The 15,946-nt window shown below is 40.6% G+C and overlaps 1 protein-coding gene across 7 annotated transcripts in view; it reads left to right on the forward strand.

The window, feature by feature from the left end:
* The window catches only part of Esr1 (estrogen receptor 1), a 435,477-nt gene that overhangs the window by 152,194 nt on the left and 267,337 nt on the right, over positions 1–15,946 (forward strand). For all 7 annotated transcript variants that reach the window (XM_023706239.1, XM_023706238.1, XM_023706243.1 and 4 more), the window contains exon 3: positions 10,702–10,892. In XM_023706239.1, the coding sequence (XP_023562007.1) occupies positions 10,702–10,892 (191 nt within the window). The remainder of the gene's footprint in view (positions 1–10,701; positions 10,893–15,946) is intronic.

The raw sequence follows: 15,946 nt of genomic DNA on the forward strand, positions 1-15,946 counted from the left end.
CTCCTTCTCCTTCTCCTCCTTCTCCTCCTCCTCCTTCTTCTCCTCCTCCTTCTCTTCCTCCTTCTCCTCCTCCTCCCTTCTCCTCCTTTTCTTCTTCTTCTTCCTCCTCCTCCCTCCTCTCCCTTCCTCCTTCTACCCTCCTTCTTCCTTCCCCCTCCTCCTCCTTCCTTCTCCTTCTCCTCCTCCTGCTCTTCCTCCTCCTCCTTCTTCTCTTTTTCTTTCTGCAGTGACTTTTGTCTTCACAGGAAAGTCGTTTTCACAGAAACCGGTGGCTATGCTGACAGCTGCCTGTGCTGGGGTGAGGATAGGTGATTAATTGGTCATGAGAGCTCCGAGAGGACCTGAAAGTGGTGCTGCCACCTCGTCCCAACTTGTCTTTCATGCATTTTGTTGCTCTTAGGAAAGAGTTCTGAGAAATGGGCTGTACTCTCATGGGACTTGTTGGAGACATTCTCCCTGGCTACAGATGTTATTGTTGGTCAGAGCCATGGGATAGAAACACAGTCACACAACTGTAGTGCCAAAAAGGAATTTAGGAAGCACAGTTGTAATTCCTCATTTTACAGATGAAGAACCTGAGGTCCAGAAAAGGCTTGGCAATTTTCTTAAGCCACGCAGCTGTTACTGGCAGCTTTTCTATCTAGAACTCGAGTTCTGACTCAGCCTAGAACTCCTTCACTACCACACTCTTAACGCCCCCCCACTTTATTCTTAAGTTGCCCACATCTGCAGTCATGTTATCCCTCACAACATACTGCTTCCCAAATAATTTTTGTAGGCAAAAATTTCCATTTGCAGTTCTGGACATGTTTGTGTGGACTTTTTATGTGATGGCATATTGGTGTTATCTTCTGGATGGGGTCATAAATGAAATGATTTATAGGTCACATTTAGAAGCAGGCCAGAGGCCAGTGCTTAGGGTGGGTTGTTTTTGGTCCTCGATGTTCTTCATGTAAGTGTTAGTGAGTCTAGGACTTGTCACTACTGTTTTCCCCCCCACAGGCCCAGGCCCAAGTTTTCCTCCTGCGTCATGTTCTTCCCAATGCCTTATGCCTTTCTGTCTGTGCTCCTTCTCACTTCTACCTCTCTTTTTTATCTCCTCTTTTTTTTTTTATAGCCATCTTCCTCCTAGTATAAACTCTTTAGCCACTCATAGGTAACTGCTCCTTCAATGCTATGGAATAAATGAATGAATTTCATAATCGTTCTGCATGCAAGTACATTCATCATTCTCCTATAGAGTGTCATATTTTCTGTGGAAATTAGACTTGAAATCAGAATTTAAAAAAAGAAGGTGTGGAGTCAAACCACGACGCCCTTCCTCTTTTGGCTTCCTACTTGTGTGTCATCCACTTGCCTGGCCTCCTATGTCTGTGGGCTCCTAGACCTCGCCATTCATTAGCACTTACCACAGGTTGGTGTGAGCAGAGAGAGAGGTGACAGAACTCAAACTGGGTCATTTGGTTACACATTAGTAACTGATAAAAGATACAAAGATATTGACTAAATGGGGTTTCAGGGTACTATATGCCAGGCTATTCTTATTTCCCATTAGTGTGAAAATCAACACTTACTTGTCTTTTGGAGTGAAGACATTTTTCTTAAGTGAGTGGGAAAACCTCTTGACATTTTACAGAGAGATTACATTTTGAATAGGGAATGCTAATGTTCTTTGTGCATAAAGAATTTCAGAACTCTTGTATATGAGCATTAATGACACATCATTTTGTATTTGTTGGTGAGTTAAAATATGTATTTTCTGCCATTGCATTTTTAGGAAATGTTCAAACTTTCACCAAGCTATTCTCTTGTAGGATTGTTAGCCATGTTAACTCCATTTTTAGGAAACTCAACAGAGGTCTCAAACTTTGCTCTAGAAATAAAATTAACATTTTCTCAAAAAAAACCCCACCTTACTTGCTTTATAAAATATTGCAGGCAATACTTAGTGGGACTTATGAGTTTAAGGGTGAGATATGAGCAGTGACTTTGCTCTTAGATGTAAAAGGCTTGGTCTTTGCCTTGTGATGCTCAGGGTGGGGCTCCCAGGGTTTGTGTCTCATGGCAAGGCTGGGATTCAGTGTCCCTGCTGACATAGAGCTTGCAGCCCAGCTGGGAGGGAGACATACAGTATGATATTTGGAACTGTACTCATTCCACAACCATCTCTGAATGCCTGCTCTTTGTCAGTGCTTTGTTAGAAAGTGGGGAACAATGGTGGCTGTGGTAAGGTCTCTTACCTGCAGACTTGGTGGCCATATGGTCATCTAATAATGACACAGACTCCAGAATGGTTATATATGTGACCCTCTGGTGTTATGCCTTCTTTCTTTCTTTCTTTCTTTCTTTCTTTCTTTCTTTCTTTCTTTCTTTCTTTTTAATGTATTTGGTACAGGGTCTCACTATGCAACTTGGACTCATAGTGATCCTTCTGTTTTCAGCCTCCCCAGCACTGGGATTATAAGCGTGTGCCATAGCTCATGGTCTTGGTGACCGACTCAGTACGCATGGGGGTGGGACCAGCATGGTGGTGCCCAGGATCGAAACCTGGTCTCTGCACTTACCTAAGCAAGCACTTAAGTCCATTGAAATATCTCACCAGCGCTGTCACACCTTATTTTTATAAAGAATGTCAGTGGCTGTTGCTACCTGAGAAAGATATTTTACTTAAGAGCTTTGTACTCATTGATTAAGATAACTGCATGAAGGCCACATGTGCACTAGTTCCTTTGTTACTTTTCTTGTTGCTGAGACAAAACACAGGCTAAAGGGGGAAAGGTTTCTTTCAGATCACAGTCAATAAGAGGTTTTAGCCTATAGTTAGCTGGCTCCAAAAGAAGGTGGCATCACAAGAGAAATAAGTCATGGCAAAGCAGGCAGGAGGCAGTGAAGCAGTAAGCAGCAGCAGCAGCAGCAGCAGCACTGCCTCCCATTTCTTTTTATATTCTACCCAGGCTACAAGCCTATTGATTGGTGCCCTCATACTCAGGGTGCAGAATTACCTTGTACTACATTCATTTAGGTAGCAAATAGCTATTAGTCACTTAGCTCTGTGTCATAGGTCCCAAGATAAACCGGAGGACCATGGCAGGTATGGAGGCTACCATGTCAGGCCTGCTGGGTACAATGGCTTATGGGACAAGGCACATCATTAAGCAGAACACAGCAAAGTGCGGGCCTATTACATCAGTCAGGCATTCATTCAGCAGCTCTTCCTATGCTAGGTTCTCTTTAAGGTGCTGGTGACATGAAGCTTACACTTCAGCAGGAGGACAGAGTGAAACCAGTATATTCAGATCCGTTTGGATGTGGGGTGGTGCTAAGTGCTACAAAGAAAAACATAAACCAGTGTAAAAGCATAGAAGGTAGCAGGGGCCCACATTTAGAATGGGCAGGAAGTGGATGGGGGAGGGGGTATGAACCAGCACAGAGGGAGAAACAGGTCACAGAAGAGGGTGCGGAGATGGAGGAGCACAAGCTAGTACTGCCCAGCAGCTGCAGTAGCACTGGAACTGGGCCTGTGGGGGCTGAGTGTGGTGAGTGACAGGCAGGGGCAAGCTGCACTGGGCCTTCCAGGCCACCCAAGGACTTTGAGTTCTCTGCTTGGAGTGGTGGGAACCTGCCAAGAGTTTTGAGTAGTGAGTGCAAGACCTCTACTGCTGAGTGTAACTCTGGGTTTATATAAACTAGACTGATGAGTCAGCAAAGCACACTGGAGGAAAGTAAGTATGAGTGGGAGCGGGGGTGGGGTGAACAGGAGTTATTCAGGGCTGAGGAAGTGTGCTCTGGGCAGGAGGAATAGGAGGCTTGAACATACCAGTAGATCATGGGGCCAAAGCAGGACTAGAAGTGGGCTTTCTGGGGGAAGATTTAGCCTTTACTTCTGATGGCATTAAGCTTGAGGTTTCTTTGGTTCGCTCAAGGAATGGTGTACTGAGTGGATAATTAACATGTTGGTCTGAAGTCAGAGAGGGTGTGAGATGCGGTTGGGTGCAGCTGTGCCCCATGGCTGAGACCCGCTAAAGACCAAAAGCCAAAGAATGGCAGAGGGCTGAGAACAGGACCCCAGGAACACTGACACTAGAAGCCTGGTGGAGGTGAAAAACAGGACAAAGGAAACAGAGGAGAAGTGGTCACCAGCAGCTGAAGTTGATGTCTAACTAAGTGCAAAGAGACCTTGCACGAACAGTAGGTGCTATGAGAATTCAGAGTACCCAAAAGGAGCTGCAGTTAGCAGGGGTGATAGGAGACCAGAGTTTTGTTTTTCAGGAGGGATGAATTGCATATGTATGCAGGGAGCTGTATGTATCGATTGGACATAGAGTTCCATAGGCTTCCCCAGAGGTGGATTTGGCAGCATTTTGCTTAGGAAATTACAAAGAATTCCTTAAGAAACTGATACCAGTTGGTGGAGGAAATTCAAGAAATTGTCTTTAATTCTGATGATTTTTTTTTAACTTGCATTTTTCTTGTCTACAACTTCCCTAAAAGTATAGGCATAATTTTAAGACTTTTGTTTATGTACATTTTCTAGAAAAGCTAAGTTCAGAGTTTTCATTATTTTCAAACTAGTCTGCAACTCCCAAAGTAATAATCTATATTATTACTTATTGCAATGAGAAGATATTGAAAGATGAATGCTGTACTTGGTGGCAATTCTTTGGGCAGTGTTTGGCAGGATGAGTTTGAGGAATATTAGAAGTGGGCAATTAGTGTTAGTATTTTTGTAAGTTGGAGTATTATTTTTAATTTGATTTTGAAAAGTAAAAACAATGCAAGAAAAAAATCAGAAACAGAGAAAGAAACAGGCAATGTACAACAATATATATGTTACAGATTTTCAAAACAAGAATAGCTGATTAACAATGGTTTATATATTATGTATTTCATAATCAAATCTATTGCTCAGATTAACAGATATAGTTATGTAGGATTGGACATATGGTTGCATATTACTGCTTGCTTTCAAGAAACCTTAAATTTTTGCTCTTGACTCTTTTTTTTAACCTTTTAAAAAATTTGTTTTAAAGGGAGTATAGTGATAATTGATATGATGTTAGAGACAGTACACATTTAGGAGACCAAGATGTCAGGTATTCAAGCATGGTTTTTGTATTACACATTGCTGTCCTTGATGTAGTTGCATAGATCACGGATATCAGTATACCGAGTTAGTTGAGGTGAAAATTCTACACATTAACTTCTCTTTTCAGAAAACTGATGGAGATTTTTAGTACAGTCACCTCATCCATCCCAGATATATACTTGCTTGATTTTCTCTTACTTTTTTTCTTATCTTTTCTCCACTTTCTCCTCTTCATTGTTTAATCCTTAAATTCCATTTCTTTCTGTTTCACTATATCTGTTATACCTTTCAGGTTTATGGATCTTCACTTATGAGTATAGTCTCTAGTTGCATCCACTTACCTATGAAGTCTTTGAGTTTGTCTTTCTGTGTAGCAGAGTAATATGCCATTGTATAAAAATACCACCTCTTTTTCATCCATTGCTCAGGTGATGGGCATTTTTGGTTGCTTCTGAGATTTGACTATGATAAATTGTACTGCTATAAACATGTGTGCACATATATCATTGTGGTATGATGTTTTCAGTTCTTCTGCGAAAATTCCCAGGAGGGGAATAGCTGGATTGAAATGGATTTCCAGTCCTAATTTTTTGAGGAGTCTAGTTGGAGTATTATTGATGTTTTAGACAAGAATAATACTACAAGAGGAGTGGAAATAAGGACAGACAATGTTTTGAAGAACTAATTGATTAACTGTTGTGACGGGGAAGATGTGGGATGTGTATTTAGCAAATATTTATTAAGGTCTTCTCTGTGTGTTGGTTAAAATTTGGAGCCAGTGGATATACCCATTGCCTTCTTGGAGTTTTATCTTTACTAGAGGAACATATATAGTTATCAACAATCACCCAAACATAAGAGTGGAAATGTGGTAAGTCCACATAGCAAAAGCCTAAAGATTTCAAGGACACATAGGTTGGGGACTTGAGTTAGCGAGGGAGTGCAGTAGTGTGAAGTTTTCTCAATAGGACTTAATTAAGCCTCTTTCTAGGGCTTGGAATCTATGATTTCTTTAAACTGAGTGTTCTGAAAGCATTTCCCCCAGAAACCAGGGCTTTTAAACTTTTAAAAGCACTTGGTTAGCGAGAGGAGTAATGCTTTGGGAGAGCTGGTCCTAGTATTTATGGCTGGGGAACAAGAGTATTTGATTATGCTGAGCTTCGAGCATTTTCTTTTGATTATTAAAATCTTCTTAGCCAGCATTCTTTAAAATTATGTTCTGTTTTTACTTGGCCCAAGACAGTCTGCTCTCTGGACCTGATATGAACACCTTTAGTTACTTCTCTTAATTAGGTTGTAATATCAATGGGTATCCCTTTGGAAATATTCAGCAGTCAGTTGACATAGTGAAAATGGCACTAAATCAAGGAGAGTTTTGAGTTTTCGTAAATGGCACCGTGGCTGCGCTTTTCATGCCCCTGGCCTTCTCCTGTCATTTTGTTTCTTAGTCATGTGTGCGCTTCGTTGTAAGAATGTGAGGCAAAACATGCTTTCATTACTCTCCTAAACTTTCTTCCTCCTTATTTCCAGTATCTCTAAGGGTGTCTAAATGACTAAAAAAAATTTTAATCTCTTAGTCTGAAGCTTGGTGATCAAATCATCTTATTAACTGAGTCTCATGAAAAGTTGGGCAAGATGAGAAAGCATGAGTTTCTTGAGAATTCAGCGAGAAGGGGATAGGGCTTTTAGAAAGAAGGAGGTATTTTTGCTCTTTTGCTAAGCATTTAGCCCTCTACTTGTAATGAAGGGCTTCTGGCTAGGTTTGGGTAGGTGAAGACTCCTGTCAAGAAGGCAGAACATAAGGTATTTGGGCATGAAAGTATTAAGAACAGTTGGTCTTGGTCCTGTGAAAAAAGGAAACCAAAGGACTTCCAAGGCTCAGGGAGACTAGGGAAGACTGAGATTGACTAGGACATGGTGTAGTTACTTCCTGCCAAGGGAATGTGAGGCCAATAGTGCCAAGGCTGTGTACTGTGAGATCAGCAGAAGGCGGTGAGCCTGGACCCATTAACCGATAATCCCAGCTTGGTGCCTGCTCACCCTGCTGGCCGGGGCTCACCTTGGTCTTGGAGCCCTCCCCATTCTACTGTCTTCTGTGGCAGATGATTCACCTGAGTCCTGTGTTCTGAGGACACAGCTCTCTGTCTAGGGGTACCCCAGTCCATTTGACTCGGTCTGATGAACACTGAAGACAATGTAAGAACTACTGCAAGGTGCACAGGGCCTTGCAGCCCATGCGAAGATCTCACCACCCTTCAGCCTGGTGTGATTGCTATTCTTTTTCCTAGCATGAACCACTGAGAGATCCCAGCAAAATACATTTTGAGGGGAAGACAGACTGCTATGGAATGCTTTAGGCAGCTACTCCCACCCCTTCTGCTCACCACAGTAGCAATGGGAGGTAGCTTGACATGAGGGCAGCAGTGAGAACCCACTGTGGTTTCATGAAACTATGATTTATCACATCTTTATCTTAGCGCAAATTTCTCTTGGTTACATATGGTCTGTGTGTGTCTTCCAAGTTTTGATACATTTTACCGTGTGATAGACTCCTGTGGTTGTAAATGGTAAAGTGAACTCCTAACTACCTGTATATTTTGCATTCACGATGTACCTAATTTTTGATCTTTCTAAGGTTCCATGTTCATGTGGAAAGTTGTTCAAATTGCCACACATCCCCTCCCTTATATCCACAAACTAGTGGGCCTCTGTGCAGCTCAAAACCTGGTTGTGTGTATTATTCTGTAGGGATGGTGGGGCAGATATTTGACACCTTGAAACTATTGCCCCTGTACTGTTCACTCACTCAGTTATCTGGCGAAACTGTATCAAGAGCCTTTGGGTGCTGGGTGCAGAGTAGCCCCTGGAGCTGCTACATGTAAAAGCACTTCTAAGACTTTCAATCTGTCCATTTCATACTTACTAACTACCCTCATCCCAAAGGCATTGAGCTTTGACAGTTAAATATTCACAGCTGCTTCCTACTGACCTGAACCATGCAAAAGACATTAGTAAACAGACAGTAAAAAGATCTGAGGTTGGGGGAGGAGGTGCCCCACAGCGTGGTGATGAAATGGAAAGACACGGGTAACAGACTCTGAACTAGCACTGCAAGCTGCCAGCCAGTGCTCTCTAAGGATCATTAAAGAATAAAGAAATCCTATTTGAGGCTGCCAACCTCAGAGCTAAGTTATTTAGAATGGAAAAAGTTGGCAAATTCAGAACTACTCAACCCAAGGAACTGGTATCTTGTGACTTTTATGGCCACTGTAGTTTGAGATCCAGCACCACAAAACTGTGTACAATATTAATGAGTGAGGAGAGCAGAGAAGGGTCATAAAATCTGAGCTAAAAGCAGAGAGGTCTGTGAGAAAAGGAGGAGTGGGCCTCAGTGTGTCCCGGTTGTCAGGGCGGGCAGGGGAAACAGGAGGCGGAGCCACCTTCAACAACAGACACCTGGAGCTCTACCCGCAGTTCACTTTACCTGTGAAAATCCATGAGGACTTCACTCCATCTAGCCTTCCACTGTCCGTCACCCTCTCTTCCCCAATCACCCTGGAACGCTTTTTCTCTACATTTCAGTATATTCTTGAGTGCCAGCTGTAAACTAGGCACTGTACTGTGCTTGAACATCACATCCCGTTTCCCTTCTACCACCTTCACTTGTTTGCACGTGCCTAGGAAATCCTGGGCCCATGTAACCTATGTGGTCAGAGGTGACAGGCAAAGTTTTTTTTTTTTTTGTTTGTTTGTTTTTTGTATTTTTTTTAAGGGAAGGATCTGCAGGGTGTTCAGGGTCTCACTACTAGATCAGACTTGTAGTGATACGCCTGCTTTACAACCTCCTAAGAGCTGGGATTACAGGGGCACACCACGATGCCCAGTGTCAATTGCTGTCTTAGTGTGTCCTGGGGTTGGGGCTGGCACGGTAGGCCCGGGGATTGAACCCCCAGCTCCTGCGCCTGCTTGTGGTGCTTTAATCTCCTGAGCTACTTGGCTAGCCCCGTGACAGACAAAGTTATCCTCACCCCCCTTCTCCTCATTTCTCTTGCAATCTCCCTCAAGTCAGCTCCATGGAGGCCGTTCTTTGCCCTCATGTCATTAACCCCAGCAGCTCCAGATTTCTTCTTTTTTTTTTCCACCTGTTGGTTACATAATAAGTTCTTTAATATGTATGTTACATAGATTTTAAACATTTTTTAAAGCTCATTGGTACATTTTACATATACATAACGATCACATTCATTATAGGGAGTTTGTACCCGTACCTGATACATCATGATTCCTTTTTTTCCCAGTCTCCTCCCCTCCCTTCAACCTCTCTCTCTGTCCATTTCTATAAAGCTCCAGATTTCTTCTTGACTTTCTTCTTTTATCCTCTTCTCTATGTCTGCAGCCATTTCTTCCCAGGTGGTCTACCTTTGAAGCCTTGCAGGTTCCGTCTGGTCTAAACAAAACAAAACAATCACCATACCAAATAAAGCCGCCCTTGTCTTATATTCTGCTCCAACCCTCCTGTCCCTTTCCCTTTCCATTCACATCTAAATTCTCAAGGAAGTGGCCTCGCTTCCCTTCTCCACCTCACATCTGGCTGCTCTTCCACCCTTGGCCTTAGTTTGTGCCTCTGCCATTCCCTAGGAACTCTTTGCTCAGCATCTTGTTCAGATCCATTTTTCATTATCAGTTCTTGTTTTATTGGGCTTCTCTCCCCCATTTGGCCTTGTTGTCCACTTCCCTCCTTAATGCTTTCCTAAAGATTTGTCCGTGTTTGTTTGTTGCTTCTCTTAGAACTGGACTTTCTTACTGTTCAACTTTCAATTTAATTTGGGGGATATGTTTCTTCCATGAAACTTTTAAAGGTTGAGATACCCATCTGGTCATCTCCACACTTCTTATTCCATATATTCTTCAAGAGGTCGATTTAATATTGAAGAATAGTATCTTCAAATTATAAAGTCAAGTTATAAAGATCTAGGGTTACCTGGTAACAATAATGGAAAAAAATCTAAATTTTCAGTATGTGTTCCATATTGTTCTTTAGGTCTTCTGAATTCCAAATGTTTCCGCTGTTTTATGCTTCATTTCCATTTCCTAACGACTCTTTGTAGGGTCTAAAATGGGAAGGAGGCCAAGGAGATGGCTCAGTGGAATAAGTGCTTCCCTGGCAAGCACAAGGGCCTGAGTTCAATCCCTGGTTTCACCAAAAATACAAAACAAAACAAAACAAAAAGTTAGATAAAATGGGAAGGAGCATTGGCCCCTAATGATTCTAATTGTGACTCCTTGAGAAAATGAAGATGTCTATTAGAATCCATCCTTTTGCCATTTTTCTGGGTAGTAAGTTCTGGAGTAGCCAGTCTGGTTCTTAAGGAAGTTTGCAATAAACAATTTTCCTCAAGGTTAGTAAAATAGGCAAACATCTTTTGCTGCAACAGATGGGAAAAGGTGCTGAAAGACTGGCTTATATTATGATTCATTATTTCAAAGTGTCAGAATAAAGTGGGTTGGCTTCATCTCCCAAGTTTTTGCTTATTTAGAAGGGAGTGCATGTTTCGCCTTTATAATGCTGATGGATTCACTGTTTTTTTTTCCTTTTCTTTACTTTTTTTTTCCAGGCCAAATTCAGGTAATCGACGCCAGAATGGCCGAGAGAGGTTGGCCAGCAGCAGCGACAAGGGAAGCATAACCCTGGAGTCTGCCAAAGAGACCCGCTACTGCGCAGTGTGCAATGACTACGCCTCCGGCTACCATTATGGGGTCTGGTCCTGTGAGGGCTGCAAGGCCTTCTTCAAGAGAAGTATTCAAGGTAGTAGTGTGTTGAAAACAACTTACTCTGTTTTGGCCCTAAGAGCACAAGGAATGGAGGAAGGAGGATGTGATCAGCCATTGATATAAAACAGGAACACATAGTAGGTTTACTGGTATTCTTGGTAGAAACGGGGAGAAGAGGCAGCATCTCAGGAGAAGCTGTCAGGTGCCAGTGCAACTGTGGCTGAGTAATTCTGCTTCTTCCTCTGGCAAGATCCAGACAGTCGTGAGCCGACTCTCGGCGGAAGCTTTCGGTAGCTGGGTCTTTGAGGTATAAAGAACTGCTGCCTTTGCCCTGGCTGGTGAGTGGCAGGGGACATTCAAATTCTACCAGCCACTCCGCTGAGGATATAGCATCATACTGGTTGTCTGTGCACAATTTTTTCCTCTGTCTTGGCCTTGCTCTGATCTTTGCTCCAGACCAATTCTAATTCAGCGTGTTCTCTTCCTCTCCTCCATCTCTTTCTTGTCTCAGTGGGTGACATGACCTTTTGCTAACATGAGCAGATTTGATGTCTGGTGACTTGTAATAGGGGAAGTATCCTCTGTACCAAGTAGTTATTAAGTATCCCACAGTAACATTTTGTTCTCCTGCCTACCGCAATCCTTTTCTTGTAGAGAGTTTATCAATTGTGGCTTCTCTGGTATTCTGCTAGCTGCATTTTATTTCCACTCCAGGGATTTCTATATCGTTGCATTATATAGGACATCACCTCAGGGGACATCAATCATTTTTGAGGAAATATCTATGCTAAAAATGCTTTGTCTGACAGGAAAAGAGGTCTGACGGCAGCTTAGGTTTATTGAATTTGCTTTTTGTCTCCATAATGGGTATTTTTCTGCTCTTATATTTTTACTTTTTCATCTTAAGTGAGGTTTGCTGTATGAATACTAAGAACACTTCTGATGGAGTTTTCATGTGATTCCCTCTACAGAAATCTAGACTTAAGTAACTTCTTGAAAACCATAGTCTGCTAAATTAATAGACACTGACTGAAGGAGTGATTCTCAGACTTTTCTGCTGTGGCTCTTCACTGCCCTGAAATCAAGTTAAAACTTTAGGGATAGTCTACGCTATTTATGTTTTCTTACATTGTCAGTGGATTTTTTTTTTTAACTGTATCTTAATAGAGTAGTGGGTAAGGTCATTGTAGTCCATTTTCAAGCATTTTCTTTGATGCTTATTGCTTTCAACATCTTTTAGAACTCTGCAGTAAGATTTGGACTTTTTTGTCGATGCTTTTATAAAAAGTGGCAATATTCTCTGCATTAATCAGGGTGTGTTAGGTATGTAGAGACGATTAATTTTGTTATCTTAATTCAGAAAAGGGGAAGTTATGCCTCATCTTGGTACAAACTCTTAAAGGTATCCTGGCAAATGTCTCCATTTCTGGTTTTAGTGTTTGATTTTATATAATCTAAAGTATCTTTATTTTCACCAAGCATTTAACTTGATAAGGAAATAGAACCTGATAAAGAGATAATTAATATACACATTCAGCTATACACATGGATGAGTCATTTATCTGGGACTGAATTCCCTCATCAATAAACATGACATAGAGCAGTTATCATTTAAGTTTTTCTGTAAATGGGCCCAATAGTAACTACTTTAGTCTTTGCAGATCATACGATCTCTGCCACATCTGCTCAACTCTGGTATTGTAGTCTGGAAAGAGTCACAGGCAAACATGAATAAATGGAAGTGGTATTTGCCAATTAGACTCTATGAAAGTAGGGAACTGAGTAGAAGTGGTTGTGGGCCATAATTTTCTGACCCTAGATTTAATTTTTATTTGATTTTATGTATCCTAAATACCAGAATTTATGGAAAGGAAATTGGTTTTAAATGTAAAGCTTTGATTTTTTCCATGTTTTATTGAGAAGTTATTCTTTACCAGTCTAGGTGTACTGTGGTAAGTTGAAAAATGTGTACGGTGCAATTCATGCTCCAAAATAAATTTAGAATTTATTTGGGATATTTGTTTGGGAAAAGAAGGTGCTTGTTTTCATGGTAAAACTAGGAAGCAAGTGAGTGTAGACAAATTTACCTACTATAAGATAAAGATAAGAAAACAATAGATGAATATAAGAGAGGAAAATTATTGAATGTAAAAGAATACTGACCATAAGGGAAGAAAATACCATGCATTTCAGATTTTAAAATAATGGTATCGACAAGAAGAATGACTGCCTTCCAAGGAATGATTGCAGTATTTTAGTATTTTATTCATGCAGCATTATTTCAGATTCAAATATTAAAACAACTTCCTGCTTACATTTTGAGAGTGAAAAATATGTCTCTACCTTGCAAAGACTAAAACAGAAGGACTACATTGAAAATTGCTCACATAAAAATGCAATTTCTACTTTGTTTGAGAAATTTCTTAGGTATTATGATATGGTCACCTACAAGATTTCTTAAAGGGAATATTATTGAGTCCAAAGTTACAGAAAAAAAAACTGGAAACAAGACAGAATTACTAACTTTAGAGATAGAGAGGGACTTTAAAATTATTAAGTTCATTAATTTATTCATTTATTAATTGAATATTTCATCATCATCAGGGAAGGCACTGATATAATGTTAGAAAAAAACCTAGTCCCTACTCTCATTGAACTTATAAATCAGGGGTAGGAATGGATGAATAAACCAGAAGTTAAATTACAGAGAGATTTGTGTCAAGGTGGGTGTGAATGCAGGTTCTTATGGGAATTAACACTTCATTCATTTCCAGAGAGGGATGAGTAAGGCTTTCAGAAAAGTTTTGATTGAAATAAACACTGAAGGATGAATCAAGTGTGAAAAATGAAGGAATGAACGGGTGCTTAGTCATTTGAATGAACATATTTGTGAAGACCAGGAGGGGAGGGAGGGAGGGAGGGGGAGAGAGAGAGAGAGAGAGATCCTGTGACTAAGAATTAACTGAATTACCTTAGTTTTAGGTGACCTTAGACTGTATAAAAGCAAAGTAAGTGATCTCCTTTTTATTTTATTGGCACAATTTGCTTGTGCTTACATAGGAAATATAACAAAGCACATTTCAGGGTTGCTAGTCCTGTTTTCTCATCAGAATCTTGATAACTTGGAACTAAAAAGTTTGCCTGAACTTCTGGGGCTCTTTGTAAATCACGCTGTCCTTCAAACACATTGAAGGACAGTGAAGGGGCTGACACGTAGGTAGGAAGTTCTGAAGATGCTGTGACTCTCTCTGTTGTGCGTGTTACTTAAGAGGAGAGGTAGGAATGAGTATACATCAGCTTATTCTCATGTTCTGAGTGTTTTGGCTGAAGAGGTAAAGTGTTTAACTTGAAAGCATACAAATTTTCATCTACTACTTAGTGTATAAACTTGATTACTTAAGAAATTGAGTAATGGCTTCCAGTGGAACTTTTTAAAAAGCAAAGTCAAGAATGCTATTTAGTTTGGGGGGATACAATTGAATATTTCATGAATTTATTAATCTTGCAGGCATAGTTATGCTTTAAGGTGTGTTTTAGTAATAGACAGTGGAATAAGTTATACAAATGAGTAAGTTCTAATTTTAGAAGCCAGGTATACTTTTTGAGTATTATTCCATGGAAAAAGGATGCTACTGAACTCATGACACCCCCCTCCCCCAGTGCTGGGGATTAAACGCAGGGCCTTAAACATGTTAAGTACATGATCTACCACTGAGTTACACTTCTAGTCCAGCTCGTTGCTTTTTTACATTATTATATTTGAAGGATATGCCTAAGCTTATCTGTATACCACTAGTGTCCTGACACTTGATATTCAGTCAGGTCTAAGCAGAGGTTGCTCAACATTAGTTCAAACAGGTATGGATAAGGCTGATATCATATCAGAGTAGATGGCTGTGGGAGAAAACATGGAGTCTGGTTGTAGGGGCCTTAGGTCTGACAAGGGTAACTGATAGCATGATCTACCCAGGTCTTAGAAAACTTCAGGGTGAGACAGTCCAGCACCCTGGATAGCGCCAACAGTAGTTGCTGAGGGTAAGCAGAGACTTCTGAGGTACAGGATCTCAGGATAAATCCTGAGGGGATTTCACTGACCTTATCAGACCCAAAAGCTACAACTCTTGTTGCATAGGTCCTGCTTTACCTTAGTCTTAACCATCCAGCAGAAAAGTATAAAAATGAAGTATAAGAAGTAAAGCCATGGTGTTATGTTGAGCTGTAGGGGACTCAGGTCAACAATTTTTGACATTGCCAGTGAAATGAAAGACCCAATACTATTATGGACCTCCGAACTCTTTTAGAATATTTTCCTGAGTTTACACACCTATAATATTTAAATGATGGAACTTCACAAAAAAGGGGGATACAGATGAATGTTCATTTGGTATCTGTGTATTCAAAGTGGTTAGGATAGATATATAGTTACATTCTCTTAATGAATAGAGGGATTTGTTCTAATGGTGTTTGTAAATAGGATATCATGTCCGCATCTTGTACAGCAGTTAACCACTAGGAAGAGAGTATGCAATGTGTTAATTATTGGAACTGTCTTACCAATTTGGTTTGAAACTCTCTCATTGCTATTTGTTTCTCAATAAAATTATGGAAAATAAAATAAAATAAATTAAAATAAAATAAAGAACCTGAGGTCCATTTAGCTGATTACATCTGCTTTGTGGAGCTCTGTTCAAAGAGACCTCAGTCACTTTAGAATTAGAGACTCACTATTCACTGTGAACAACAGTGATGGATTTATTTTTACATTTAGTTTCACATTGATGCACCCAAGTCTGGAAAGGGTTAGAAGTGGAGGCTGTTCTTTCAGCCCATGATTATTTTGTCTCTGTGGTTTTCTCAGAGATGTGACAACATATGCAATCAATATTAGGTCTTTGTTCTTCATATGTCCATATTGTCCCTCTACAGTCCAGTTTTCATGCGGTAAAAGAATAGAATTTACAGTTAATCAAATCATATGATCTTGAGTTTAAAACTCTTAACGCACTTAGAGAAAAACCTCTTCTATGTCTTTGAAATTACACATACTTATGGTTCTGCTTTCTTGTCACCTATTTACATATATGTGTG

This window comes from Octodon degus, unplaced genomic scaffold, assembly GCF_000260255.1.
Source record: "Octodon degus isolate 3935 unplaced genomic scaffold, OctDeg1.0 scaffold00246, whole genome shotgun sequence".
NCBI classification, from domain to species: domain Eukaryota; kingdom Metazoa; phylum Chordata; class Mammalia; order Rodentia; family Octodontidae; genus Octodon; species Octodon degus.